Source organism: Astatotilapia calliptera, chromosome 7 (assembly GCF_900246225.1).
Source record: "Astatotilapia calliptera chromosome 7, fAstCal1.2, whole genome shotgun sequence".
Taxonomy (NCBI): domain Eukaryota; kingdom Metazoa; phylum Chordata; class Actinopteri; order Cichliformes; family Cichlidae; genus Astatotilapia; species Astatotilapia calliptera.
The window spans coordinates 51232986-51260822 of NC_039308.1; the positions used below are offsets into that span (position 1 = coordinate 51232986).

The 27837-nt window shown below is 42.4% G+C and overlaps 1 protein-coding gene across 1 annotated transcript; it reads left to right on the top strand.

Moving 5' to 3' along the window:
• camk1db (calcium/calmodulin-dependent protein kinase 1Db) lies at window positions 1–27647 on the top strand. The gene is made up of 11 exons (XM_026175465.1): window positions 1–815; window positions 13666–13797; window positions 15981–16055; window positions 18836–18974; window positions 19550–19676; window positions 19934–20009; window positions 21422–21534; window positions 23526–23604; window positions 24329–24416; window positions 24527–24689; window positions 26295–27647. Exons 1-11 carry the CDS (start codon window positions 721–723, stop codon window positions 26444–26446), a joined length of 1239 nt encoding a protein of 412 aa, XP_026031250.1. The 5' UTR covers window positions 1–720; the 3' UTR covers window positions 26447–27647.
• The last annotated feature ends 190 nt before the right edge of the window (window positions 27648–27837 follow it).

A 27837-nucleotide genomic window follows, 5' to 3' on the forward strand; every position in this document is an offset into this window, starting at 1 on the left:
TCCTAGCTACGCACCTGCCTCTAAATCCAACGCACATGTGCAACACCCAGACGCAGAAACACAGACTTGTGTTAACTGTGACAATCTATTTTTGCCGCACAGACGGACGCTGACACCGATGACTCCAGGACTTTCCAGCGGGCCGGTGATTTGCTGCAATGCGAACACTTAAATCGCTGCCTGCGCTGTCAGATAGATAGGCGGGAGCAGCAACCTCCCACTCCTCCTATTGCTATAACAACCACAGGGCGGTCGGTGTGACTCGATGGCACAGCAGCTCGGATGCGACTGCCAAGTGTCATCCTCCTGCAAGTAGCCCGTCCTCTGCTCAAAGCATCGCCGCATGAACACTGACTGAATCCCGCCCGGGGTAGGAGGAGGGGGAGAGCCTGTGTTTCCCCCGTCACAGTGATCTGAGCACCGGGGAAGCTCAGGCTTGGGATCCGCTACGTCAAACAGATTAGTGAAATAACCTCTCGGAGTAGGACATACCTCCCCCCACACCCCCTTTGGGTTTGCCTGACTGCATGCAAGGGCTCAGGAGGCAAGATAGACTGTGCTGACAGAAAGCCAGGAAGCCCTTGGCGAAATAGAGAAGTGCATTACTTTTCTTTTCTTTTTTTTTCCTGGGTTGGGTGAGACGACTGGTGATCCTCCGGCAGCCTCTTTCTCTCTGTCTCTCTCTCTCTTCTTCTTCTCCTCCCCCCACCCCTGCGCGAAATGGCGAAAGAAAACGGCGAGTCCAGCGATGGATCTTGGAAAAAGCATGTCGATGACATCAAGAAAATCTTTGACTTCAAGGAAGTCCTTGGGACGTGAGTAACGCGATACACGCAGGCTTTGCGGGCGGATAAAAACAACAACAGAAAACCAACAACTTTGTGTCCACTTGTGCAAATTGGTGTCAAGACAACAATGCCACAGTGTAGCGGTTTTGGCGGAAATGAGCGCTGACTGACAGCTGTTGAATGTGTGCTGAATTAACTGGTTGACGGTGACAGACGCAGGCAGAAACTTACAGCCCGCTGATAGAGGCGTTTTAAACCCAGACCTGGAGCCTGATGAGTTTATTGTTCAGTGTGTGTGTGTGTGTGGGGGGGGAGAGAAGGGGATCTTAATCATGTGTGAAGTCAGACTCGCGTGATGCCCCCCCTCCCCGTTATGTCATGGTTCATTCAGAAACTACTGCGGCATGTTTCTGCTTTTATGTTTTTTCCCAGGACTGACGCGTGTATCCAGAGCTTTGTTAAGGCTGACATTTATTTATCGGCGCAACTGTGACAAAGACAGCGGGGGCCTCTTTTGCATTACATGATGATGATGAAGAAATCAGCTCCCCCAAATTAAGGGGGCCATCTGTGAGGACTTTAGTGGGTGTTGTGCCTTGTTCTGTCGGCCTCTTGACTCTCTTCTCCAAACAGAGGGATGTATTTGAGCTGAGAAAGATCACGTCTGGGGTTTTATGGATCTGTGTCACTGTGGCAGATTCTTGTTTGTACAGTAAACTGCTGTGCTCTGGTTTGTGTGGACTTGTTTTTAGGGAAACCTCCCCTCCCCACCCTCCACTCCTCCACTCCCCTCATCTTTGGCTGAACTTAGTCCCTTGCCCTTGGACCACAGAGCAGGCGAATTCCACAGTTTATTTTGGTCTGCTGTTAGTGCTGCCTGACTTCATGCCTTTTTCTTCTTTGAATAAGTCATGCAGCACAGACAGAAGAGCCTGAGTGAATGAGCGACAGGAGACAGCCAGAGCAGGTCGTGCTCACACGATCCAAGCAGCCTTGTGATAGACTGCTAGGTGTTATCACACGTTTAACAGAGTGCAGTTCTCGCTGCTCTGCTCCCCCCCCCCCAGAGAGATGCTTTCCCCCTCCTCTTTCCTGAGAAGTAGTCATTGTGGTGTTGATGTTGTTATGAGATGCTGAGGGATGGAGTCTCCCCAAGGAAACGTGTTTGTTTTCTTTAATTTAGCTGAAACTGGTGTGAAGCACAGTAAAAAAAACAAAAAGACAGGTCTCTGGTCACTATGGTTATGTGGCTTGTTCTTCGGAGCATCGTCCCCTTGTGTAAACTTTGATTAGTCTGTATCCTATCATCATCCTCTCATTTTGGGGGAAACTTGAGCTGTTCAGCGTGACTGCAGATCTGCTGTGCTTTCTTTTGTTTTTGGTTTTTTTCTAGCAGCATCATAAAATTCTCTGAGATTGGTGATTCATAAAGCGCACTCAACACTTCAGCTGCTGGACTAAACAGTCAGACATTCCTGCCTAGAGGCAATTCTGATTTTTCTGTTTCTTTTCACCCCCCCCCCCCCCCCCTGCAAGGCTTTCATTTGTGTGTGAAGAGCCTCTGAATAAGACCAGTGAATCATCATCATCATCATCATCATCTTCACTGAGACTTACTGTCCACACAATGGCCAGGTTGGAGGAACACACAACCCTCCGCCCACGACCCAGCACACATCTGTGGGGCTGGTTCGTCAGCACTCGGTTGTAATGGCACACACCGTACAGCGTGTACTCCTCTTGCCTGGCTGGCTGAATTCGAGTGAGGGCCATTTTTACTTGTTCCTACGCGTCTTAATCAGGAAGTGGCTTGTTGTTGCACTCCCGGGTTCACAACAGGCCACCTGGGGCACAAAAGCCCAGCGAGCTCGCAGCTTTCGCTGGGGATTAAAATGGAAGAGGAAGTGCTGCTGGTCGAAGGAGGGGACAGATTGTCTTCCTCTTCCTCCTCTTGCTCCACCTTTCAACTGTTGGTTCAGTTGTTAGGCTTCCAAATCGCTGTCCGAGAGGGATCATCCCTCTGGAAGTGTCCTGCTGCCAAAGAAAACATGGAAAGCTCATTAAAAAATTTACTGTGCTCTTGTTCTGATGTGCTTTTCACAAGTGTTTCCTTCTTATGTTACAATGGCAAACCTAAGAACCTGATGCATAGTAACATTGGACTAATGGCTATTCTGCCTGTTAAAGTAAATTTTACTGATCTTTAATCATGCATTTCATGCTTGGAGTGGATCTTTGCATTTTAACCTTGTCACCTTTATTCTTCGAAACGCTCTGAATGTGTTATCGTTCTCAAACGCACACCGCAATGATCACACCTCCTGAGATAAAGGAGGTGAATGTTTCTTTGCAACGACTGCCCGCATTGTTTCTGAGATGCTTGGATGCCCTCTTGCAAAGAAAGTTCACATCGGTGCGAACAAGACGAGAACAAAGAGATGAGATCCGAACAGTAGCTGGAGGCCAGAGCGGCTGATCAGAAACTGATAGGACTTTTAGAACAGGAAGCTTGTGGCCGTGACACTATAATGGTCTTGGCCGCTCTTCTCTCCCAGCTCTTTTGTTGTTGTTGATTTAATGAGATCTTCACCACTGAAAGGTAGTCCTCATCACTTCAGCTCTGCTCGACTTTGGCCTAATTTTAGGCCCCTAAGCTGCTTGATAGCCTGTTGGAGCAAGTTAAGTAAGCTGACGTTACCCGAGTGCAGCTTCAGACATCCCAGTGGGCGAAGAGTTGTGAGATTTTGAAGTATTTGACTGAGATATTACTAACATACTAGAGTCTGACTGTCAGCACGCTATTTTCCCCATTGTGTAAACATTTTAAGTCCATTATGCAAGATTTCTTGTATAAGTGAGTCTTATGTAAGATGCAGTGAGGTGAGACACTTCAGCAACCCGATAATTGGATTGTATTTAATGCCACAGATGAGTTTGATATAGATAATGTGTCTGTTACATAGTTTATTATCTTTAAAGCTTAAAATTTTGAACTTACTGTTAACACACTGGCCACATTTCTCTTCAGGTTGAGTTACGTTTGTGTCCACTTGATGAACAGAGGCTTAATATTAACCCCAGTTTAATTGTTCTGTTTTGGTCTCCACCAGCAGCTTCCTCCCGACTTTATGAGAGACTTGAGAATGAACCCGTTCTTTTAAAGCAAGCCATTTTGGTAATGCTTATTAGGAGTTATTTGAGGACCCCTTTCTAAATGAATAGGGGTGAACCATAGCTGTCGGAGGTCAATGGGATATAAAAACTGCATGTTTAGTAAATCTGTAGGTTCTCAGTCATCCAGGTCATGGTGGTCTAAGGAACAGGTTCTTAAATGCCGATAAGGTTTAAATACCTGGGACTCTCCAGCGTTTGGTTTTAGAACTGGAAAAAGTCTCTTGGATAAAAGATGAAATGTCTTCAAGAAATTTAAATTAGTCCAGTCACTTTCTTTTCAGGCTCCTTAGAGCTTGCATGTTTAGTAGTTGTTTTCCATGGCGCGTCATCAGCTTCTCAGATCATTGTGCAGGAATTTTGGAGTTTTGTCCCCCTTGTCTGCTTCAGTTCATTGAGGTTTGTTGGCATTTATTTATGCACAGCTATCTTAATGTCCTGTCACTGCATTTCAATGGGCTTGAGGTCTGGGCTTGGACTGGACCATTGCACCACCTTGATTCTTTTTGTTTTCAGCAGTTTTTCAGTCAAGCTTTGAAAACATGGCTTCACATTTCACTTTACAGTACTTTAGGATGCAGATGAGTTCATGGTTAACTCGGTGACTGCAACGTGCCCAGGTACAATGAAGGAAAACCCGACATGCAGAGGGTATTTTTCCAGTTACCTGGATCCACTTACCTTAACCAGCTTTGTGTGAAGCCAGTGTTATCAACTCGCTATGTTAACCCTGGTTGTCCTGATCTAGATACGAGCAAGTTCACATGAAAGGGGTGGTGCTGGCATCATCTGACCAATCACATTTATTTGTTTTGATCGATCTCCTTTTGTGGTCAGTAAAAGTGGAAAAGAACTTTTATATTAATAAAATTTATTCTGTTTGCCAACTGTGGGAAAATCTGATGGATTATGATCTCGTTGGACCATTAGTTTTTATTCTTTCATCGAAAGCCCCAATGATGTTTAATGTTCTAATGGCATGTAAATACAAAAACAGAATTCAAATGTAGGCTTAGTCTACCTGTGATTGATATAAAGTCCAAAGGAACAAATAGGTGACTTGATTCATCTATTGATGCATATTGAATAGCAAGACTGTTTACAGCCTATTGGTAAAAAAAAAAAAAGTTGAAAAAGTCAAGAAAGAAAACAGCATCTAAGAATCTGTATTTATTAGAGATGGCACGATACCACTTTTTTATGTCCGATACCGATACCGATATCATAAATTTGGATATCTGCCGATACCGATATGAATCCGATATAAAAAAAACTGTTTTTTAAATATCTTGCTGCATTTTGTATAAGTTCATACTCAAGTTTAAAACAACAACTACACTAAAGCTATTCTGTTATACCTGTATGAAAAAAAAAAATATTTCATAGTTCAGCAATACTGATCAATCTAATAAACTTAAACCTACACCATCCTCCCTATTCTGGTATTTTAAAGAGTACTTAGCATAAATATTAAGCAACCTAACTAATAGGGTTCCAACTCCCAGCAACAACAAAAATAAATAAATAAAAAATAGGGAACCACCCCTCACGCTCCACCTCATGATGCTTAATCGACGTAATCAACTTTAATTTGATGCAGTGTGAAAGAGAATGCACAGAAATCAATTATTTTTCAAGAAATATTAAATAGATTCAACATCTTTCTTCAACAAAATTGCAGACTGCACAGATGGTACCTTCCCAAAGGAAAAAGTACTATAGCTTACTAGGGTATATATATTAGACTTAATAGTCACTATATACAATAATGGACTTCTATTCATTTTGCATCAAATTAAAACTTTGGGTGTCAGATAATTATTTATTAAAAGCTAGACATTTTAAATGAGAATAAGAAAGAAAAGTATGTCTTTGTGCCCCCTTTTCCCTGTTCATGCCCTATCGGCCCCCCTGGCTAAACTTTGCTAGATCCGCCCCTGCACAGTTACCAGCGTCAGCTAGTAGAAAGTAATATTAAATACATTCTAACAACAGCTGATCAAGCTTAAACGTGCTGCTGTTGTTCAGCCGCTGGTTTCCTCTTTCTGGTGCAAAGTGGGCCAAAAGCAAACTAGAGACACGGACTCGGGACAGAAAAGCCGATCAGCTGATCGTTAAGCAGTTTCATGATTGAAGTAGCAGCAGGAGAGGCAGTCGCTCCATATATCGCTTGTTAAGCTTAACGTAGGAATGCTTTACAAACATTCAGAGATGGACTTACACACTTGCTTTACTTCTCTCGGGGATAACTTTGTCGGAGATGAAATGCCGGGTTGCTAGCGAAGCTCCAAATGCTATCCAGACCACCGACAGGTCCCGCATGCCACAGCCGCTCTATCACGTGATGCATACTGCTCCGACGTGCTAACTTTCTGAGGTGAGTTACTGCGTGTTGCAAGTTTTGTGAGGTGCTTTCGTGATATTTAATGGATCGGATTACATTTTTTATTTTTCTCCGATATCCGATCCAGTAATTTAGGTCAGTATCAGACCGATACCGATACGTAATATCGGATCGGTCCATCTCTAGTATTTATTACTGATGTTCATTTGGGAAACACAAAAACTTTAGACACTAATAAAAATCGATCTTGCTGCTGATTAGTGATGCTGATTTCCAGAGAATTGATTGGTCAATAGTCGGTGATTTCATACCTGTTGATTTTCAACTCCTTGAGCAGGCTAGGTTTGCAGAATAAGTTACTATGGGGGATGCACCCTAGTAAGAAATGATTGTTCTTTGTAAGTACAGAAAACCCCAGTAACCACAAAGTTACCTGGATAAGATATAATTCTGCTTTGTCGTACATGCCTCTGGTCCTGTGTTTGTAAAAGAAACCCAAATCATCACCCCTCCACCACCGTGTTTGACAGTTCATATGAGGTGTTTGTGCTGATATGCTTTGCTTTGATCTTCATTATGAGCAAAGATCTCCTGTTTGGTCTCATCTGTCCAAAGGACGTTGTTGCAGAAGTGATTGGTTCAGATGTAACTTTGCTAAGCTAACTTGTGTTACCATGTTCTTCTGAGAGAAGAAGCTTTGTCCTGTCAAGCCAGACTTGTTCTGTCTTTTTGTAATCATATTGTCATAAACTTTAACATTTTCCATGCTAACTGAGACCTGCAGATATTTGGCTTTTTTGCAGTTTTTTGAGCATTGCATGGTCTGATTTTTGGGTGAATTTGCTGGGACGTCCACTCCTGGGAAGACTTTGGATTGTGTTAATGCACACCTTAATGCTCCAGATCAGCAAACTGCCAGAACTTCTCCTTTTATAGAGGTTCTCCCGCTTGCTGATGATCAGTTAATCAAGTGTATTTGATTATCAGCTCTTGGCTGCTACTTACCCTATCAGTTCCCGTGGAAGCAGTAATGGTGTGCCTAGCACTTTCACAGGACTGCATAGAGCACTGCACACCTGTACTTCACTAAAGCAAATCTTCTAAAACATTATTTATTTCCCTACATTTTGTGGCTCAAATGCAGTCCAAAATGCTTTCCAACTACATCTGCTTTGAGTGTTTTGTGATGTGTTCTACATCCCACATTCTGAAATTGCAGTGTCAAAGTTGTCCTCACTTAGCTTCCAGTTTAGGAAAATTATCTTTTTTTCTCTAAGTTTGACATTCATAAATAAACACCAATATTAAACTGAGCTGTCCTCTCACAGAGCCCCACTTGTTGGTTTTGAAGTGACTGTTGTTGCCTCTGTGCATTGATAATTCTCTGAAACAAGTTGGGTCCTTGAAAGCTGCATGAATGCCGTGAAAGTGGAAGCTAGGCAACTAGGATGATAGAGGACCTTGGTTGCTCTGCCTGAAGAAGACTGTTTACCACTTCCCACCATCACTGCTGTTCTCCATCTACACTGACTGTGCACAGACATTTCCATTTGCATCCGTGGCACCTCTGACCGCAGTGAATGCCTGCACAGCCATGTTGTGTTATCCAGTGTACTCGGAGAGTTGGAAGGATACAAAGCTGCCCTGTATCAGAGCACAGGAAATGTAATTGCACTTATTAAAATAATTCAGCTGCTATCTGACAGACTGATCTGTGGTTTCAGACAAGATTATCTTGTGCTCTTGGGAAATATTTGGCAGAAACCTTTTTTTTTTTTTTTTTCAGCTCTTTGTGGGCACCAGTAGCTCTTAACAGCCTGTAAACTGACCATCGCTCTCTTTTTCATCATCAGTCCAGTGACCTCAAATTGCACATTACTGGAAAGTAGCCTGAGGTCCACAGGGTATTAGAATAATGGCTCCCAGCTCCACTTGTAGGGACCTTAACAGCTGCTGGATTTCACTGGATGTATTAGTCGAGTTCGTTTAACAGGCAGAAAGCCATTTTTGGCTGGTTGGAGAGAAATCCCCCTCCTGCAGGGAATGTTTGATTTATTTTTCTGCAAACTGGCATTTCTTAAACCAGAACCCAACATTAAAATATTCAGCCTACTCTACTACAGACAATATTTTGCATTTTTCTTTTCTATTACTAAAGTGCTAAATCTCTTCATTCAGTAAGTGGCAAACTCTTGTGTCAGTTGATTCAGCCAGATTCATTTTTGTTGAAAAACTGTTAATTTCTAGTTTATTCACAGGTCGACCTGCCAGTTGTGGTAATCTATGGTAAATGCCAGTTGGGTTCCACAGTGGTGGACGTCGGCGTTCAGACAACCCTCATGAACTCTGTTTCTGACATCAGTGGCCTGCTGGAGGTCTTTTTGTAGTTCTCTGGCAGTACTGATCCAGTTTCTCTTTCCATAACCGAGTAAATACCGTTCCTGGTGATGGGTTAAGTACCTTCGGCCCTTTTCAGCTCTCCTGGAGTAACTACCTCTCCTGAAATCTCCTGCATGCTCTTGAGACTGTGCTGAGAGACACAGCAGACCTTCTGGCGATGGCACATATTGATATGCCATCCGGGTGGAGCCGAACTACCTAATAACACCAAAGCAGCTGAAACTGATTAACAAACCCCTCTGCTTAACTGACCAGATCAGTCCCAGAAGTTTGAAGTTTTAAAGGGACTGGATGTATTTTGCAAGCTCACAGATGCAGCTTATGCTCCATTAGTAGCACCAACCTCCATTAGATGAGTCCTACAGCTGCTGACGAGACTTGGACAACAGTCAGATATCATCAAAATTTCTCTTATTTCAGGTCTTGCCACAGCATCCCATATTGGTTAACATCAGGGCAATGATGTTGAATCTTTGTCTTTTTCTTTTGACCGTTCAGTGGTTTGCTTCAGGTCATTTTTGTCATATCTGCATCTGCCAACCTCTCCTCGCATCGCACTTTCCTCTAAAAGTTCTTGCTTTTTCATTGTTCCCTCAACTAAGCTTCAAACATAGTGTGCCATATTCAGCTTCTAACTCACCTTGCCTGCAGAACATCCCAGAAGTTTGGTGGAACATTCATGTCCTTCCATTAACATCATTTCTATTCAGAATTTTATTTTTCCCCCTAATAATGGGATTTTTAACAAGTTGTAGAGATTTTTGCAGGTGCTTAGCTGTTACTTCGGGTTCTTTATCACCTCGTTCAGGATTACACGCTGTTCTCTTGGTGCGAGCTTTGCAGGACACCCACTCCTAGGGAGAGGAGTAACACTCCTGAATTTCCATTGTGGACACGTTGCCTTATTGTGGACTGATGAACAATTTAGGCTTTAGAAATTCTTGTGTAGTGTGTTCATTCTCTGTAATGCATTTTCAGGTCCTGTGAAAGTTTGTGTGCTCAAGGCCTGACTCATCTTTGTGGAGAAGCGTAATCACCAGACTTTCTATGGTTTCATTTATGGCTGAAGGGCACTACTTTATGTGTTCCACATAGACAATAAAAGACTGCACACTGATGATAGCAGATTTTGAGGGATCGTGGCTGAAAATTTGTAAAATTAAGCCACCATCGTAGCAGTTTAGCCTTCTGCGAGAAAATGTTGTATCCTACAAGCCTGACTTTAGATTTTGGTTTCCAGTCTTAATGAGGGAGCCCACAAGGTTTCCCTGAACTGATTTCGAACTCGACTCAGGTTTCATCATCGCTTCTGTGTCTGATTTAAAGGTGTCGCCTCACTTTTCAGGAATGACTTTAGGTATTACCTTACCTGGATTATCGACTTCCGACTCTTCCATCCCATATGTTGCGTAACTGCCCGCTCTAATGCATCTTACACAAGATGAATCAGTGTGATTACCCCGCAGTAACACAATGCAGGCACCGTCTGTGAATATCAGTAAGCAAGGCTCTGTTGTCAAAGCCCGCCACCTCCTCCATGAACGTACTTCCTCCGTCAAAATTGCCCCGCATTTTTATAATCGCCAAGAACAACCAGCTGAGGTCGTGGCCTAGAATTTATTTATTTTTTCTTCTAGATGAGAGATAGGAGGCTCGCTTTGCATCTGCATCTGCAGCATCAGCCTCTGGTTTCATACAGAGAGCAGCCCACATTTCGCATTAGTCAGCCAGTTTGAGTTGGATATCTGCACATGGTGGTGTTGTGTGACTGCAGACTGTCACACACAGCTCGTTCTGTCATCCAAGAGCAGCGAAACGGGGAGCTCTGTGGCTCTGGGAGGAACTTAAAATTCAGACATTATTGAGTCAGTGTGCTGACTTGATTGTGCAGTCTTTGACACTGGGTCAGGAACAGTTTGCAGGCATACAGTCATTTTCATTGTGCGTAATATATTGAGATAAGGTTCAATAAAGGGTCCAATTTCGATGACTCTTTCTCTCATCACTTAGTGCTGCTCCCAAATGGCTGTTTAGTTAAGTTGCACTTTCGCTAATGATTATTGTCACTCCTCAGTTAATTATGCAGCTTATAAAATACTAAACTAATTCCACTTGCTAGATTGGAGTAGGTCAATTCTCAAATCTGAAACATGGAGCTTGAAAATATTCATCACTTTTGCTTTAATAGTTTTTTACTTGGCAAACTTAGTTTTTGTCTGATCAGTTTAATTCTTGCATAACTGCATCCATGTGTATGCATGTGCACACGCAGTGTGTGGGCAGCAGCATTGCCATATGCATGCTTCTAGCAGAGATCACACGTATTATTTCCTGTGAATGATGAACTAATAGAATTAATTGAGTCAGAGCTTGCAGCACAGTTTGTCATGCTTCATGCATTGACATTGTAAGTTGTCATTCACAGGAAGTGATGTTGCTGCCTGTCAGTCTAGTGAGCAAGGGGGACCGAAACCGTGTTATACACCCTTAACCATGCTCTCTCAGTGAGTTCATAGGCTTCCTGTGGTTTTCTTCATTGTGTTTCCTTTGCTGCAGAAAGCAGAACACATGCTCTGAAAAACCACGCTCGAGAGTTGCTTGTCAGGCGGCGCGTGCTGATGGCGGAGGAATTTTGCACTTCGAATGTCCGTACAGCTGTGGAAATTGGTGGCGTGTGCTGAATAAGAATGACGCCCATTGCCTTAATGGCAGCAGCAGCTGTGGTGGGAAGATAGTGCTGTAACAGGCCAGCAAGTAGTGCACCAACTCATTCACCTGCACAAGCCCTTGAATTTGCATATGGTCCCACATCATATGTCAGAATGAGGTCAAGTCAGAAGGGCGCACGCTTCCAGCCTTCACCGTTCTGTTTGCGGTGAGTGCACTCCACCTCATCACACCTGGAGCATGGCTTTGCAACAAAGTAGTGTGCGTTTGCCCACACAGGCCTCTGTTTGTGTACCACGATACTGACTGACCCTCCCCCCTCTGTAAGAGGGAGGGATGGGGGATTAGCGTGGATTTGATGGCCATGGTGGGACTTACTGCAGCCAGTGGCGCTGAGTTTACAGCCTGTTGGGAGGTGGTGATTACACTATGAAAACATAATGGAGCCTTTGATGTTAGTCGCACTGGGTTTGGGAACACTGTAGATCTTCACTTTCTGTATATCCACACATAGACTTTAATTTTGATCCAGTAATGTAATAAACGAAGGGCATTTTCCTTCTTTTCCAATGAGCTGCCATTAATATCACGTACTTCCCAATTAGTAGTGTGAATCTATTGAAACAAGTTTCCAGTTTTGACAATAGTTAAAAAAACTTGTCAGTACTGTCACCTAATAAAACTGAAAAAAAATATGCTTCAGCGGGAAATCTAAACCACTTCAGCGTGCTGTGTCCACATAACCCGATGTGCAGTTACTTTTCTTGAGAGGTGCACATCAGGTTATGGCGTTGGGTTGAAGGGAGTTTAACCTACTGCCTATACTCATCATCTATGCACGAGAGAAACATTTATTTCCTGGGGTGACGCGTCGCCAGCTGTAGCAGCTCTTCCTCGGTAGCCTGGTTGTAATAAATGATGTGGATATTTTTCTTTCTGTGAAGCATTTTTTTGTTTCCATCTTTAGCTGGAACTGTTTTCTTGCATATTTTGAAACATACTATGCTTTGTTGGAGCAGCTGTGACAACAATTTAGTACTTGAAGAACTAAACTGTTGTCAGGCGGACATGGACTCTCCGTCTCAGACATGCCTGGGCTTGTTTCGTTATAGCCTGCATGTAGATGGATTTTGTTGCTAAACTTGGTATTGTTGCAGACAACATAGATGAAACTTTATTAATCCCTCGGGTGGGTTCCTCCGGGAAATTCAGTAACATGATGTGGCACAGCCCTACTGGCCGTGGTACTTTAGTAGTAGTCATTTATCATTCAGATGCCTCTCCAGGAAGGAGCTCATCCTGCAGGTTGCACAGACTCCAGTTCCTTTATCTTGAATTGCAGCTGGTGTCTGTGGTCTTTACTGTGCTCTGGATCTGCTGCCAGAATCTTCCGGTGGAGACCCGTTCTCACCAACCGAGAACCGACCAATACTCTAACATTACAATAAGAACAACATGTAAAAGCACGTAGAAACCGGAAAAGTGGATAATATAGATATACTTGCAAGAGGAAGCCCTAATGTCTGCTCCTTCAGATGTAAAAGGAACATACAGGAAGTAACCTAAATATTTCAAACTATTTTGGGCTTAAATGTGATGGTTGATTTTGCAACTTGAGTAAAAGAAACTCGGTAATTTTGTCATAAGGAGTCTTCTTATAATAATTACATGATATATTATAGCACCACCTTTTTGAATAATAATTCCTCTGTGTTATCCTTTAATCCTAATGAAAGACATTAGAGTTGTAAGACTGTGTGCTAATCAATAATCTGCCTTTTAGATCATAATAAGCCCAGCTCACGTGACCCAGTAAATCTTTAAGAGCTTGACATCGAACCATCCTGAAGGTGTGCAATAAAAACAAGGAAAAAAGTCACCACGCTTCCTGCTCAGCAAGCTTTATTATCTATGTGGTATCATGGCAACAGATACAGATTGCTTGAGCAAATATTCCCCTAATTTGGTATTTGGTTTTAAAGGCGCTCACGTATGGAAGCAGATGGCAGAGGAAGACACGCTATCTGCCATCCTAAATGGGTGTTTTTCGAGGTTTTAAAAGTGTTTGCTGTGCTTTTGGCTGCGCGCAAGCGTCAAGCGTACGCCAGCACAGAAGGCTGCTGGCCATAGTCGGGGACTTGGCCAGTTCTCAGTAAATATTCCCAATATGCCGTTTGTGTACTCTGGCCTGTGTGCCTCTGAGTGCCCCCTATCTACTCACTGATGATGTGTCAATATTGTCTGAGCGCATATAAAGCAGGACTCTTTCTCTTTTTCTGTCTTGCTTTCTTCCAGCGGTGCGTTTTCTGAAGTGGTGATGGCGCGGGAGAAGGCCACGGGGAAGATGGTTGCAATCAAGTGTATCCCGAAAAAAGCGCTCAAGGGGAAGGAGACGAGCATTGAAAACGAAATTGCCGTCCTAAGGAAGTAGGTACCTCACATAGGCTGCATGTAAAAGTGCCAGAAGTGACCCTATTTGGATGATGCAGTGCCCTAGTTATCAGCTAATGCTTCCAAGCTCGTGAGAAGACTGCACATTGCACAGATACAGAGACTTGCTAATCTGGAAAAGAACCTGACTCATAAAGTAGAATTTCATGCACCAGAACTGGAGCACAGACCTCAGGACAGTGCAATCATTGAGACTGTATAAAAAAGACAGCAGACTTGGGTTCAGGGTTGGGAGCAGAGCGTATACAGAGGGCGAACAGCTAGCTATGACAGGGGGGGACATTTGACTCAAGACACTTTGCTATTCCACAAAGCTGAAAAATGCACTTCCATTCAGACATGCTAAACATAATTACAACCATACACGCTCAGTGGACTCATAAAGAAATGTAGCAGTCATAAAAGTGCAAAAATATCTTCTAGATTGCAGAGGCAAAGCAGGGGGCGAACAGGAGAGAGATGTTGTTTAGGTGCAGAAGTGAATTAATGAGCTCACCACACACTAGAACAGCTGACTGTGAGCGCACAACGTCCTCAACACATTTAATTTGTTTTGCAATTTTCAGCGGTTTAAAAGTAGCTGTAGAAGCTGGAGCTGCACAGGCCCATCAGCTCCGTCATGCTTGTTACCATGATTGCTGCACATTGCTACTGTTAACCAAATAATTAAATTAAACTTGCACTGCAGTAACTTATCAGGCGATGGATGTTTAAGTTTTTCATTATTACCGAACTGCATTGCTTAGTGCAAGCATGATAATAGAATTCAGCTGAATGAACAGTAGGGGCTACCAAACCAGGTCTTCACGGCCCTCTACGAACTTGCTCTGTCCCCATAAAAATCTCAGCTAGAGCCGCCTCGCGCTAATGCCATCAAGTTTCAAAACACCAAGATGGTGTTCATAAAATGTTAAGCAGTCACCAGTGGGTAATTTAATTATGACTGTGGTCATCTTTTATATACAGTCTATGCTTACAATCCACACACAAAAAAATATTTGACAGATGGTGCCCTTAATAAACAAAAACCCTTTTATCTCAAGCTAACATTGCTGAACTCCAAGTCAGTGAAGCCTGGCAGAATCTCTGTTAAATTGTTTTTACTGTGCCATGTTTATCTCTGATTTAAAGTTTGGTATTTTAACTTCACTGAATGATGAAGCGAGACTCAAGTGGCCTTTCGAGGAACTTTGTTGACCCAGCTGCAGGGTTGTTTAGCAAGGTTCGTGTCATCCTCTGGGGAAACTTGTTTCTCTTTCTCTGCAACCCTGAGCTGGTTTATTTAGTCTCAGTTTATTTAACAGTCATTGTCGGGCTTAAGTGACTTCCTCACCTAATCCCATCTATCGATTTATTTTGCGTGTACACACATAGACACACACCCACACACCTACAGGGTATGATAGGATTGCTCTGACACCAGGTGACACTCCATCCTCCTCCAGGGCCTGATGGGTAATTGCTGCAAGAAGCTCAGTTATCACTCACTCTTGAAGTGAGTGCCTGGTTACAGTTGCTATCCTTTGACTTCCTCTCTTTTTCCCCCCCCTCCCTGTCATGGTTACGCATCCATTTTCCTTCTCGTCCTCTTACCCTTTACTCGTCTGTGTTAGTCTAACAGGCCTCAAACCGAAACCTCATTTTCATTCTGGACTTTGAAAAGGAGAGAAGTTGTGAAGATTGTTTGGTCCTTTGAGACTCTCCCCGCCTCCTCTTTTTCCACCCCCACACTGGCCCTTCTGAAGATGCTCTGTCATCTGTGTATCACCTTGCCTTTGCACACTTTTTTTTCCCCTATCTTGGTTACCTGGACACAGGCTCTCCCAGCATCTGTGTTATTTTCTTCAGGTGCTCCTGCTAACAGGGGTTGCCGTTCATGACTCATCGCTCCGTGTCATCTAAGAATCCCCACACTCGCTGCCATTTACAAAAGGTTTTTTTTAATTTCCCCCACCCTGTATGAACAATACATTACACTAGGTTCATTTTTCGTAACTGTGGACGTGCACACATTCTATAATGGAAAGCAAAAAGGGCTTTCAGTCGACAGGGCATCATTTTAACCAAAGAAAAGTCTAATTAGACCTCATTTGTAGCCTGTGCTGAAATGAACAGAAGCTGACAGCAAGAAAAGTGAATTTTCTTTTCTCCTTCTGCAGGATAAAGCATGAGAATATAGTGGCTCTGGAGGACATCTATGAGAGCTCAAACCACCTGTACCTCATAATGCAGCTGTAAGTACATCAAGCCACCACTGGTCAGCTCTTTGCTTCCCATTTGGCTTGTCATTTTGATAATGTGGTTTTTTGTTGCTTTGTTTTTTTTGCTTGAGTAAGTGTCTTTAATATCCTTGAGACATCTTTGCTGAAGTAAATGCAGCAATGCTTTAAAGAGACAGGAGTCCATTTCTGTAAGAGTAGTGCAATTTAAAAAAACAACAACAACTAACGAGTATGTTTCCATGCAGTACTTTAGGTCACATTTGTGTTTCTTGCAGAGATAATAATCAGTATATTGTTGACATTCCCTTATATGTTCAGTAAACATGAAGCTGAGCCCACGAGTTATCTTGGCTTGGCATAAAGACTGGAAACACTTGGGAACAGCTAGCTTGGCTTAACTTTAGAGGCAAAAAAAAGCATGAGCTTTTACAAAGATTTTACAAGGAGCTACATGCTTATAATGGACACTACTGAATTTTATTTTTAAGAAAGAAACAAATATCACAGATAATGTGATAGATGTGCATAGATCCACAGGCTATATATAAAAGATGGACGTAACCACAGTGACAGCTGATCTGCTGGTCAGTGAAGTGCCTTTTTCAGACCTTGTGCTGAGGATCGACCTTGTTGCCATATTAGTGTTTTTGAAATCGGATGGTGGCTATAGACTGTATATAAAAGATGGACATAGTCACTGTTTTGTAACATCAGCATTGCCATATGGGATACTTGCGGGCTATTGATTTATTTATTTTGGAGCTAAACGATACGATATTTGAATGAGAGTGCAGCGGTATCATGTAAGGCAGGGGTCTCCAACTCCAGGCCTCAAGGACCAGTGTGCTGCAGGCTTTAGATATCAACCTGGGTCAGCACACCTGACTCAAATGATTATTGCATTAACAGGCCTCTGGAGAACTTCAGGACATGTTGAGGAGGTAATTTAGCCATTTAAATCAGCTGTGTTGGATTAAGGACACCTCTAAAACCTGCAGGACACCTGCTCTTGAGGCCTGGAGTTGGACACCCCTGAAGTAAGGGAAGCAGGTTTGGTGGGTGCATCTCACAGCAGGAGATACTTGCTAACAAATGCTAAGTAGTGGACTGATAAGCTATTACTGTTTTATTCACCAAAACTGGGCCCACTGACTTGACTTTTGGATCCAGCCTCAAGTGAAGTTTCGGGCATTTTAGCAGTAGCTTCTGAGGGTATAACAAACAAGGGATAACTCATGTTTACATTGTAGCACAGCCTGCTATATTGTCCTCCTTGTCTCTAACAGGGACAAGGAGTAACAGGGACAAGTAATTTTCAGAATGAACATGTGAAACTTGCTACTGAGATGCCAGACTCACCAGGAAAAGGTTTACTGGGGCTGTAGATCAAATGAACAGTAGGCTTATTTTCTCATAGACATTTATGCAGACTTCTAACCAAAGAAGTTGCTAACTGCTAGCCTCCTCAAAAAAATAGCAGGTTTAAGGCACTTCTGCCATCACTTCTCAGACCTTTAAGCTGCACTTTTTTTTCCATTTTTCCACGTTGTTGTCATGAATGAATTACTTAATAAGATTTTTCGTGTTTATTGTCGGGTATGGCTGTTTCCACGGTTGTTTAAGCTCACTGTGCAGCTAAGAATCACTTTTAGGGGACAGATGGGAGGATGGTATCAGTCTTCTTATCCGATTGTCTACAAGAAAGATGATCAATTTATCCTTATAGCAACAATGAGGAGCACATGCATAGCTGTCTGTGGAGTGAAGTTGTGGGATAAAAGGCACTCTGCAGAAATTCTTCTTTGCCATTATGCCGTTTTCCTGCAAACTGCACGTCTTCATGATTTCTGACACCTTTTTCCCTCCCCGGATAATTTCACAGCATTTGTGAGTGATGCACCAGCAATTTAGCCATCCATTACCCGGCCTCTTTGTATCTCTCAAAGGTGCTTAGTGTTTCCGAAGTCTCACTTACGTAAATCTTATTGGTAGCACTATATGAAGGCGCATATTCTTAACTTAATATGAGTCAGTGTTTTTGGTGGGAGTTTTGCCTTTTGTAGCTGCAGTTTAAAGTCATTGAAAATAGCTGGTTCATCAGTTTCAAACAATAATAAACGACTGCTGCATAATGAGTCATCATAGATGGAATTAAAAAAGAAGGTATTTTAGAGCTTTAGCAATATTTCATAGCCGCAAAGTAGATCATTTCATACAGATGAAGCAAACAAGAAGATGCCTATTTTTAGCTTCCTTTCCTTCCTTCTTACAGGTTGTTGTGTTTTATAAGTTGTTTATTTTAATCAAATAAAAAAAACTATTACATTGGGAAGTGACTAAAAGCTAAACAAATTTAAACTGCAGGCATAAATTGGATTATACAAGAAGTGACTAAACTATAGAAATGCATGCAAGGAGCTTCAGTAGAGATTTAGAGGAAATCCCTGAGGGTGAACTTCAACAGGAAGGCTGTTTGAGCGATCCGGAGTGTTGGTTTGGAGATTTTCGTGCAGGTACAAATAAGTAAAGAAGCCCACACTTTTCCTGTGCAAGGGCCCTTTCATTCACTGCTGCATGTAAGGCGTGCAGCAGCTTCAAGGGGAAAATGCAAACAGGCAAGAATTTGTGGTGTTAAAATGAAATATCAAATTAGAAAGAGCAAACAGTGATACATAAAATGAAAAACAGTAATGCGTTTAATCTTTCTTTGCCTTACGCCTGCTTTTTGTAAAGCACTGCAAATACAGTTTTATGTAACCTTTCCCTCTGCTGTTGTGTGCGTGGACTGACAGGGTGTCTGGAGGCGAGCTGTTTGACCGCATTGTAGAAAAGGGCTTCTACACAGAGATGGATGCCAGTCGGCTTATTCGGCAAGTTTTGGACGCAGTCAACTATTTGCACTCCATGGGCATAGTACACAGAGATCTAAAGGTACTGCGGTATTTGATATTCATAGTCAAACTTCTTTTTTTGTTGGTGTTGATGAGCTGACTGCACTTTTAGTGCTTAACCAGGAAACCTCTTCAGTCACCCTGTAAGGAGGAAATCCCCGCTGTTCAACCTGTGCGAGTGCCATTATACTCAGTACTCATGACCCGCAAAGGTTAAATGTCAGGGATTTTCCTTTTCTGAAAAACCGTCAGAGCTTCCTGGATGTCACATTTTGCCTGACATCTTAATGTCTTGGTGACTAACATCAGTCTAATCGGAAGAATCTGATTATCATCTGGTGGCTGCCTTCCACCAACCACTCAAGTTAACGTTTACAGCCATGTGTGTCCAGACTTGACCTTTTAGATGTAAAATGTTGCGGCTTTATGATTTAATCCAATTAGAGACTGTGTAAAAAGTTGTTAAAAATAGCTTAAGTAATGTCTTTCGTAGCAAAATGTAGACAAAGAACTGCCACAACTGCTGCCAGCGCACACATGACATGACTTCTAACTAAACGCAGACAGACATGCAAATGCATAGGTTTCAGCTTTTGTCTTCTTTTATGCTTTCAGCCTGAGAACTTGCTGTATTTCAGTCCTCACGACGATTCAAAGATCATGATCAGTGACTTTGGCCTGTCAAAGATGGAGGGAACAGGTGGCGTGATGGCCACCGCCTGTGGGACGCCAGGATACGTCGGTGAGGATGCCCTCTGACGCCCTGGCTTTGCTGAAAACTTACTCAGAGACAATTAGATGGTCTCGCTGGCTGAACGTGACCTAATTTAATCTGCCAGTAGCTGCAGGTTAACCTTAGCCATCTGCTTCAGGCACTCCACCAAATATTCACATTGTCCTCCAGCCTCTGTGGCGTCGTGCATGCAGAAAACTGCTAGCATTGCTTTACTGCATAAATATATATGATGTTTTTAAAAAAAGAACATTTTGTTGTTGCAGCTCCTGAAGTTTTAGCACAGAAACCTTACAGTAAAGCTGTGGACTGCTGGTCTATTGGGGTCATCGCTTATATTCTGTGAGTAATCATTTTAAAATTCTGCCTTAGTTCTCATACAGGGAGCATGCTTTTCCTTTGTTTCTGTCCTATTATACAGACGGTCAAACTTCCAAATAAAGAGGTAAAAGTATGAGAAAGTGAATCAGCTTGTGATTCACAGCTTTGTTGTTTTTCTACTTCCTACTTTTTTAAATTTATTTATTTATCATTTTTATGTAGGGAAATCTGCAACAGTCATGGGATACCCAGCAAGTAGACAGAGCCTATTTATGGACCACAACACCAAAACCAGCTGCATCTCCCCTAAAGTGTGCTCATGGGGATTCCTTGACAATTAGGAGTGAATGGGACGAAATGGCTAAAAATGATTATTTACTGCCAGCATAAAATCTGTAGGGATTTTTGCAAACAAAGCCCCTCTAGTGAAGTTCCTAAATTAAAAAGAAGAAGAAGCTTTGAGCTGTAAATAAGCATAATAGGCCCCCATTTAAACAGAAACTCTTTATTCAGATCAGAAACTGAGCGGAAAACCTCAGTGAGATTAAAAACCTCTTTGCTCAAAGTGTCCTGATTAAGAAAGGGAGATATATTAGTGAGCAAACACAATGAAATAGATAATAAGATTGAAAATGAAAGATAAACGGCGGTCTCTCTAGTCATGCAGTCAGCTGATCTATTAGGATGTACTGTGCGCAGTAATGCTACGAGCTAAATGCTAGGAAGCCGGTATTTTTGAGCAGATCAAGAATTGGACAAAGATGAAAAGCGGTTAAGTGATTCAACTAAGTTATTAGGAATCACCTCTGTACTGCCCGGATCTCTGAAGTGGTTGCAGGCTGACTATTGGTGCCATTTCTTGACCTTGTGTATATAAAATTATAAAATAAGTGCAATTGGGGACAATTAGGATTTCATATCTTAAGAAAAGTAATAAAGTGCAGTATATAAAAGCAGTCTAAACAGCTGCTCTTCCTATAATTCAAAGCCTGGAAGGCTTTCAGTAGAAAGTGTTACACAAAGCCGCCAACCTAATTATGCAAAGTGGTGTCGATCCCTGGTGTAATGATCTTTTCCTTAAGTGCAGCGAATTTTAAGGTCATTAAGTGTTTCTGATGTTAACAAAAGACACTTCTGCCTGATGTTTGCTGTAGAAAAAAGTTTAGTAATAATAATAATGCAAAAATTCCCAATCATGTTGCACATGTGTAATTTGAATGCCCGCACCGTCTGTGCCTCTGACTGTTCTCTCTCTGTATTCATGTGCTCGCCATAATCCCTCGGAGGCGCCTCTTGTTGCGTGCTATGCGAAAAATCAAACTGCTTGTAAATGAGATTGGACCACAGCAAATCCTTTTAGATTTGGGTTAAAGTTTGATGATGGCTTTCACACTGGCCGTCGTTGTGTAATCGCACCCTCTTCATCTTTTCAGGCTTTGTGGTTATCCTCCTTTCTACGATGAGAACGATTCGAAGCTGTTTGAGCAGATCCTCAAGGCAGACTATGAGTTTGACGCGCCGTATTGGGACGACATATCTGACTCTGGTGAGTTTTAGCTGTCAGTCTTTGTGTTGGAGGGAAATATGGTAACATTTCTATTTCATGAATTCTGTACTTTACTTAGAAATTTTATGTAGAAGAAATAACTAGACCATGGTTAGCCAAATCCAAAAATGTAAATTGTGTCACTAAATAGAAGAAATGATAGCATCACCTCAGTTTCCTGTTCTTAGCTGACTGCTGTGGTCTACTGCTGCTGTAGCTCATCTGCTACAAGATGCTCAGTTCAGAGATGCTCTTGTGCGCACCTTGGTTGTAACAACGGGTCATTTCAGTTGCTGTTTCCTTCCCTCAAAGCACAGTACAGTGAGTTCACTGTACTCAAACGGTCTTCACAGTCACTGTATATATGTGCAGCAGAGGACGTTTGGGGTGCAGTGGAATAGATTCACATCATAGATGTACAGCTGACCAATCTGGAGCAGCTGTGTGATGCTATCATGTCAATATGAATCAAAATCTCTGAGAGATGTCTCCAGCACCTTGATGAATCTGTGCTGCAAAGACTTAAAGCAATTCTGAAGGCAAAAGGGCGTCCAACCAGATACCTAAGAAAGTGGCCACTAAGTGTATATATCAAAATTGGCCACCTTTAGGTTCTGTGTGTGTTTTGAAGTCCAGAGTTTTCAGTTTTGATATTTTTGTCTGTTGAAACTGGGTGTAATGATAATTTGAAAGGTGTGTTGAGCTTGTTAGCTAATGTTAGCACAAGCTGGCTAGTTTCCTTGCCAAGGTGTATTTGTGAAATCAGCTGGGATGCTAGCGACAGCCTTAGAACAAAAAGGAATCTACTCTAAGAACTGTACTTTCATGGGCCCATTCCCGAACTGAAATCTCTCAAAATCTTCTGCCATCTGTCCAAACCTATAATACCAGCTCTGATCATCATGTGAGACTATGAAGGATCTCCATCTTTGTGTTTTCATTGATTCACTTTAATCTACAGACACTTTGCTTTGTACATGTACATTGTAAATTTGTAGAAGCTTTACTTCCTCTATAGAGAAGACGTATAAAACAAATTAAAAGCTTTTTGTCATTAAGTGACTTCTTGCAGCCACCTTGCAGTAACTTCACAGCTCTCCAGGGGGCCACGGCACATAATTTTGGAAATGCTTCCCTTGCATACCTTATTGCATCTTATCTCTGAACAAGCAATATGTGGATCTGACAGAGACACCCACATTGCTGCACACTCGTATGGTCGCAGCATGTTAGCCACGGGGTAGCCATCTGGGTAGCCAGATAATAAAGAATACCCTGCTTGTTATTGTTTACTTTATTTTACTCTAAATGGGACATAAATGATCAGTCTCTATGGACGGCATGAAAGTAGGGATTGAGACAAGAGACTCATTAGGAAAGCGTTTAATGAGGGCTTAAATCATGAGGAAAAAAAAGGAGGCTGCTGAGCAAAGGGCAGAAATAACTAAGAAACCTAAAGACACTGCATGTTCATGCCGGCCCGGCTTAAAGCATACTTTGCATCATCATCTCTTTTGACTCTAATGTGGGTCATTATTTACTAAATGAACATCACGTTGAGTTCAGTAAGACTTAAAACTACTGAATGAGACCATAGACTGATGAGGGTAGTGTTTACTGAGGTCATAAACCAAGTGAGACAGAAGTTCATTTTTCCTATAGACCTCCATATATTTAGACTTCTTTTCACTGCCACCTGCTGGGCATTAGAAAGAATGCAGGCTTGGGACCAATTCGCTATTAATACTCTAATGGTTGTCGACTAATAATAATACTTAATTGGAGACTTCAACTCTGAATTTATTGTGCAGTTTTGGTTTCTCTTTATCTATTTAATTACATGCGTTTTGTCTAGAATTGTATTAATATCATATAAATTCACTTATCCAGTTCAGGGTCGCAGGAGGAGTGGGAGCCTGTTACTGAATGATATAGTTTTTTTTCTCATCTGGATGAACTTTTGACTTTTTGTTTTTTAATTCCCTCCTCAGCCAAAGACTTCATCAGCTGCCTAATGGAGAAGGATCCAGAGAAGAGATTTATTTGCGATCAGGCCCTTCAGCACCCCTGGTGAGAAACTGACCGTCGCCACACTGCGTCCCATCCAGACAATCACAGGGAACCACACATCTCGGTGCGATTACACAGCAGTGTTACGCAGATTGCCGGGCTTACGCATTTATCACGGAGTGCTCGTCCTCCCACTGTCATCTGTCACCATGGCTTCGAGCCGCGAGTCCACCTCTGCTCTGCATCGCCGGCCCTCGGAGAGAAATCTGCTGAATAAATGGCTGCCAATTAGTGGCTGGTGTCGTGAAGGATCCTCGAAGAATGTGGACTCTGATGAACAATTGGGATGTCTTCCCAGGCCTGCATCAGAGCTTAACGAGAAAAATGGCGTGGGCTGCTGTCTCCAGCTGAGGTGGCCAATAAGTCCTTTAGCCAGCGATGCATATTTTCGAGGTTTCGGGCAGGTGGTCCCTCTGATATAAATATGTGGCTTGTGACACCGGTAACAGGTGTCGTAACTGAGAGAAATGACTTTCATTGACGATATTTCGTGCCGAGATATTGTGATGAATGAGGCAGAACGTGATACGGTGTGCGAGCACCTGCTGAAACATCGCCCCATCAATCAAAGACGTTTTCGCTGAATGGGGAAAAAAATCACGGCAGCAAATTGGAAAACAGCATGAGGATTTTACACATACAAATATAAGTCCTCTGGGTAATGCTGTTTTGGTTTGTGTGTATTGTCTTTTATATTTGATCTGTTTTTTTGTTTTGTTTTCAGGATTGCTGGAGACACTGCTCTGTGTAAGAACATACACGAGTCAGTGAGTCGACAGATGAGGAAAAACTTTGCCAAAAGCAAATGGAGGGTGAGACTTCGTTTTTCTCAGTTGTTCAATATCACAAAAGAAAAAAACACTATATTCTAATATTTTCTCTGTCTTGGTTACTCTTGTCTGTTTACAACATCTCTTCACAGCAAGCCTTTAACGCCACCGCTGTGATCCGCCACATGAGACGCCTGCAGCTGGGCACCAGCTTTGGCAGCAGCATCTCCAGCTCCAGCTCCGTGTCCAGCTCTCAGAGCCGAGGTCCAGCCAAGAGCCAGTCTGTGGACTGCGCCCCGCTCTCCCTGAAGGACTGTGAGTGACATTTCACACACGACCACGTCTCAGTTTTAGCGCCACGCTCAGCGCAGCCTTTTCACTCTCCTGCCCACTTCATTAAGCTAAATGACAACTGTTTAACAAGCTCTCGAGCTGTGAGTTTTTTCAAATTAAACAGTCTAAATGGAGTTTAACATGTGAAATGTGGTCCTAATTTAATTTTTTGTTGAATTTAGTTTGATGTCAGCGCTTACAACACTGTGCAAAAGTCTTGAGCCACCACCCCCCTATTTCTTTCTATTTTCCTAACAAGGAGTGATTTTGAAAGTGGTCGTGAGCATTAGCTCTCCAGGCTTTCTGAAAGCCTTTCAGAGTTTTTATTTGGACATTGGCTGCTCTTTACTCAGTCTGAAAGGCACGTTCTTAAGAAACTGAAAAAAAAAATCCACCAAAGCTTCGGTTGATCAGCCCAGTGCTCGCTGAAGCATCAGAAATGGTCTCAGTAGAAGAGTGACTGTTAAGAAACCATATCTAAGGGAGGGAAACGGACAGAAAAGGCTGATGTATTCCACATTATACAAGTACTGGACTGAAAATCAGTGGCAACAGGTCAGATTAATCCAAATTTAAAATTTTTGGTTCAAATGGTCATCAGTAATTAGAGGTACAACAGTATGGTTCCTCCAAATTCTTCAACTTCACCTCAAATCACCAGCTAGTTATTTGAAACTTAGACACAACTGGGTGTTCCAACAGGACAATGAGCCTAAACACGCATCAAAACTAGTGTAGTAATGCATAAAGACAGCTAATGTTTACCTTCTAGAATGGCTTTCCTGAATCCTCGACCTCAATCATATTGAAAATTTGTGGACTAAGGAAACCAACCCATTTAAATGATCTAAATTGTGCAAAGAAGAGTGGTTCAGCGTCCAGCCAGCTTGTACCACAAGCTGGCTGGCTATAATTTTCTACCAAAGTAGAAAATTATAGAGAAATCCAGATTGTCTTAAGACTTTTGCATGTTATTATAAAAATGATCCACTTTTACAAAAACACATCTTTGACAAAGGGGAAAAAAATCAATGCGGCTTCTCAAATGTGAGGATTTTATTTTTTTTTTAAATTAAATTTTTTTTTTAAATTAAATTAAATTTTTTTTTTAAATTAAAAGCTAATAAAAATAACCAGCAGGAACGCTGTCAGTTGAATCACTCTGCTGTAATGCACAACATGAAAGTGTTATCAATGGTTTTACCATTTATGTGATCCAGGATCAAATAAAGGCTCAAGTAGCCATAAAAAGGCAGAAGCTGAATAAAATGATGGGTTCTTATTGGCGTACAGAGAGGCTCACAAACACTGTTTCTCTGAAGCATCTGTAGATCTGTTTTTCAAGGGCTGTTTACGCAAAAATCAGCTGCACTGTGGGTTGTGATTAACATGTATAGATGACTAAATAATCCAGTATTTACAATATTTTAGTATTTATTCGTTTAACTTACAACTACAGGGTTCAATTGTTACAGGAGATCTAGCAAGCAGTTGTGGTCGTGCTCATTATTATTTGTTGGCAACTTTCTTTATCTTAGAGTTAATGGCATGTGATTCATTGCTGAAGGAAATCTTTTTCTCCCACAGGTCACCCTATAGATCCTCTGCCATGTGCTGCTAAAGCGTACCATCAGGACTCAGATGCCCCCTCTCCCACTCGAGAGGAGCCACCAGCGTCGGCCGAGCCACCCAGGCCACGACCCTCCACTGTTACCGTCATCCACACGGGGACTAAATGACGCCAGGTTCCGCGGGAGGTGAGCTGGGAGACCACGGAGCTTTGAGACTTGGGTGGGTAAAGAAGAAAAAAAAAAAACCCATCCCAGGCCTCGTGATTCAGTGTCGTTACCCAGTTTGCCCGTCCCGCCACCTCCCATCAGTTTCTGCCAAAACGAAAAACAAGAAACGGGAGGAATTTAAGGAGCGCTGGCTCAGCTCCATTTGGATCAGCACAGCTTCCCCCTCTGCTTCCCTTCACATTGTCATTTAGACCTGGAAGCACAGAGGTGGGGTGAAGGGAGCCTCTCGACCGAAGGTGTTACTGTGTGGAGGCCGTGCTCAGCCTGGATCAGGGCTGCCTGGCAGATAAAAGAGTGTCTGGTCTCGAAGTGCCACACTAAAGGAAACTCTTTATTGAAGCTGCTGTCTTTTCTGTTGTTTTGGGACGGGACCTTCCACTGTATGCCTTGTGTCGATGTCCTGCCTGGAGCTGCTGAGTGGAGTTGTGTTATGCAAGTGAAATATAAGCTTCAAGCTGTGGTTACTAATTGTGACATCATCTGCACTCTGAACTTTCTCGTTTTTTTTCTGGCTCACGGCATCGTAAACTCCTGACGGTAGTGATGTTGTTCCTTTTTAGCTTTTCAGTGAGTGGACGTGAAGCAGGACGGTGTGTTTTCAATCATGGCGGCGATCGCTGAGGGGACTACTGCGTTGCACTAATGTATTGGAATATTTATTTTCTTATAATACGTTATGAATTTTTGTAAGAATACCAGTCGCAGAATCATGTAAATGTGTTATTAAATCAAACTGAAGTTGCCGAATTGTACGATACAGTATCTACTAGTTGTTAGTTTGTAATTGCTGTTTTATTTGATGACTTGATTGACGTGACTGTGAAGTCCTCTTTAACCACACGAGGGCGACCACACGTTGTTGCTCTGTGACCAGTTCTCAGGGATCTGCAGGGACGTGAAGGTGAAGCTGACCAAACTCCAAGTGATCAAGCTCTGCTGTTTCGGTGAACATGGTGAGGTTATTCCTTTAAAATACTGCATATTGTTCTGATGTGCCAGAGATGTTTCCTTTCTTTTAAAGCAGTCTTGCTAAATAGTTTTTTTTTTTTTTCTCCCTTTAAAAACCTGGAATCATATTTGGATGTAAAGAAAGTGTTGACCAGTGACGTGTGAATTTATGTCTGTAGTTTTTAAAAAAAAATGAAAAAAATTACAAATGAATGCGAATGTATTCAGGAGTCGAGACCAATCCAATCAGTGGTGTCCAGTTGAGTAGTTGAAATATCGTGCTCTGCTTCCGCTCGTGAAGTGGCTGGTCTGAAAACGGCTCACTCACTCTGTGTTTAATCACTGTGCTTTCATACCAGCCTGTTGAATTTAGCAGAAAGACT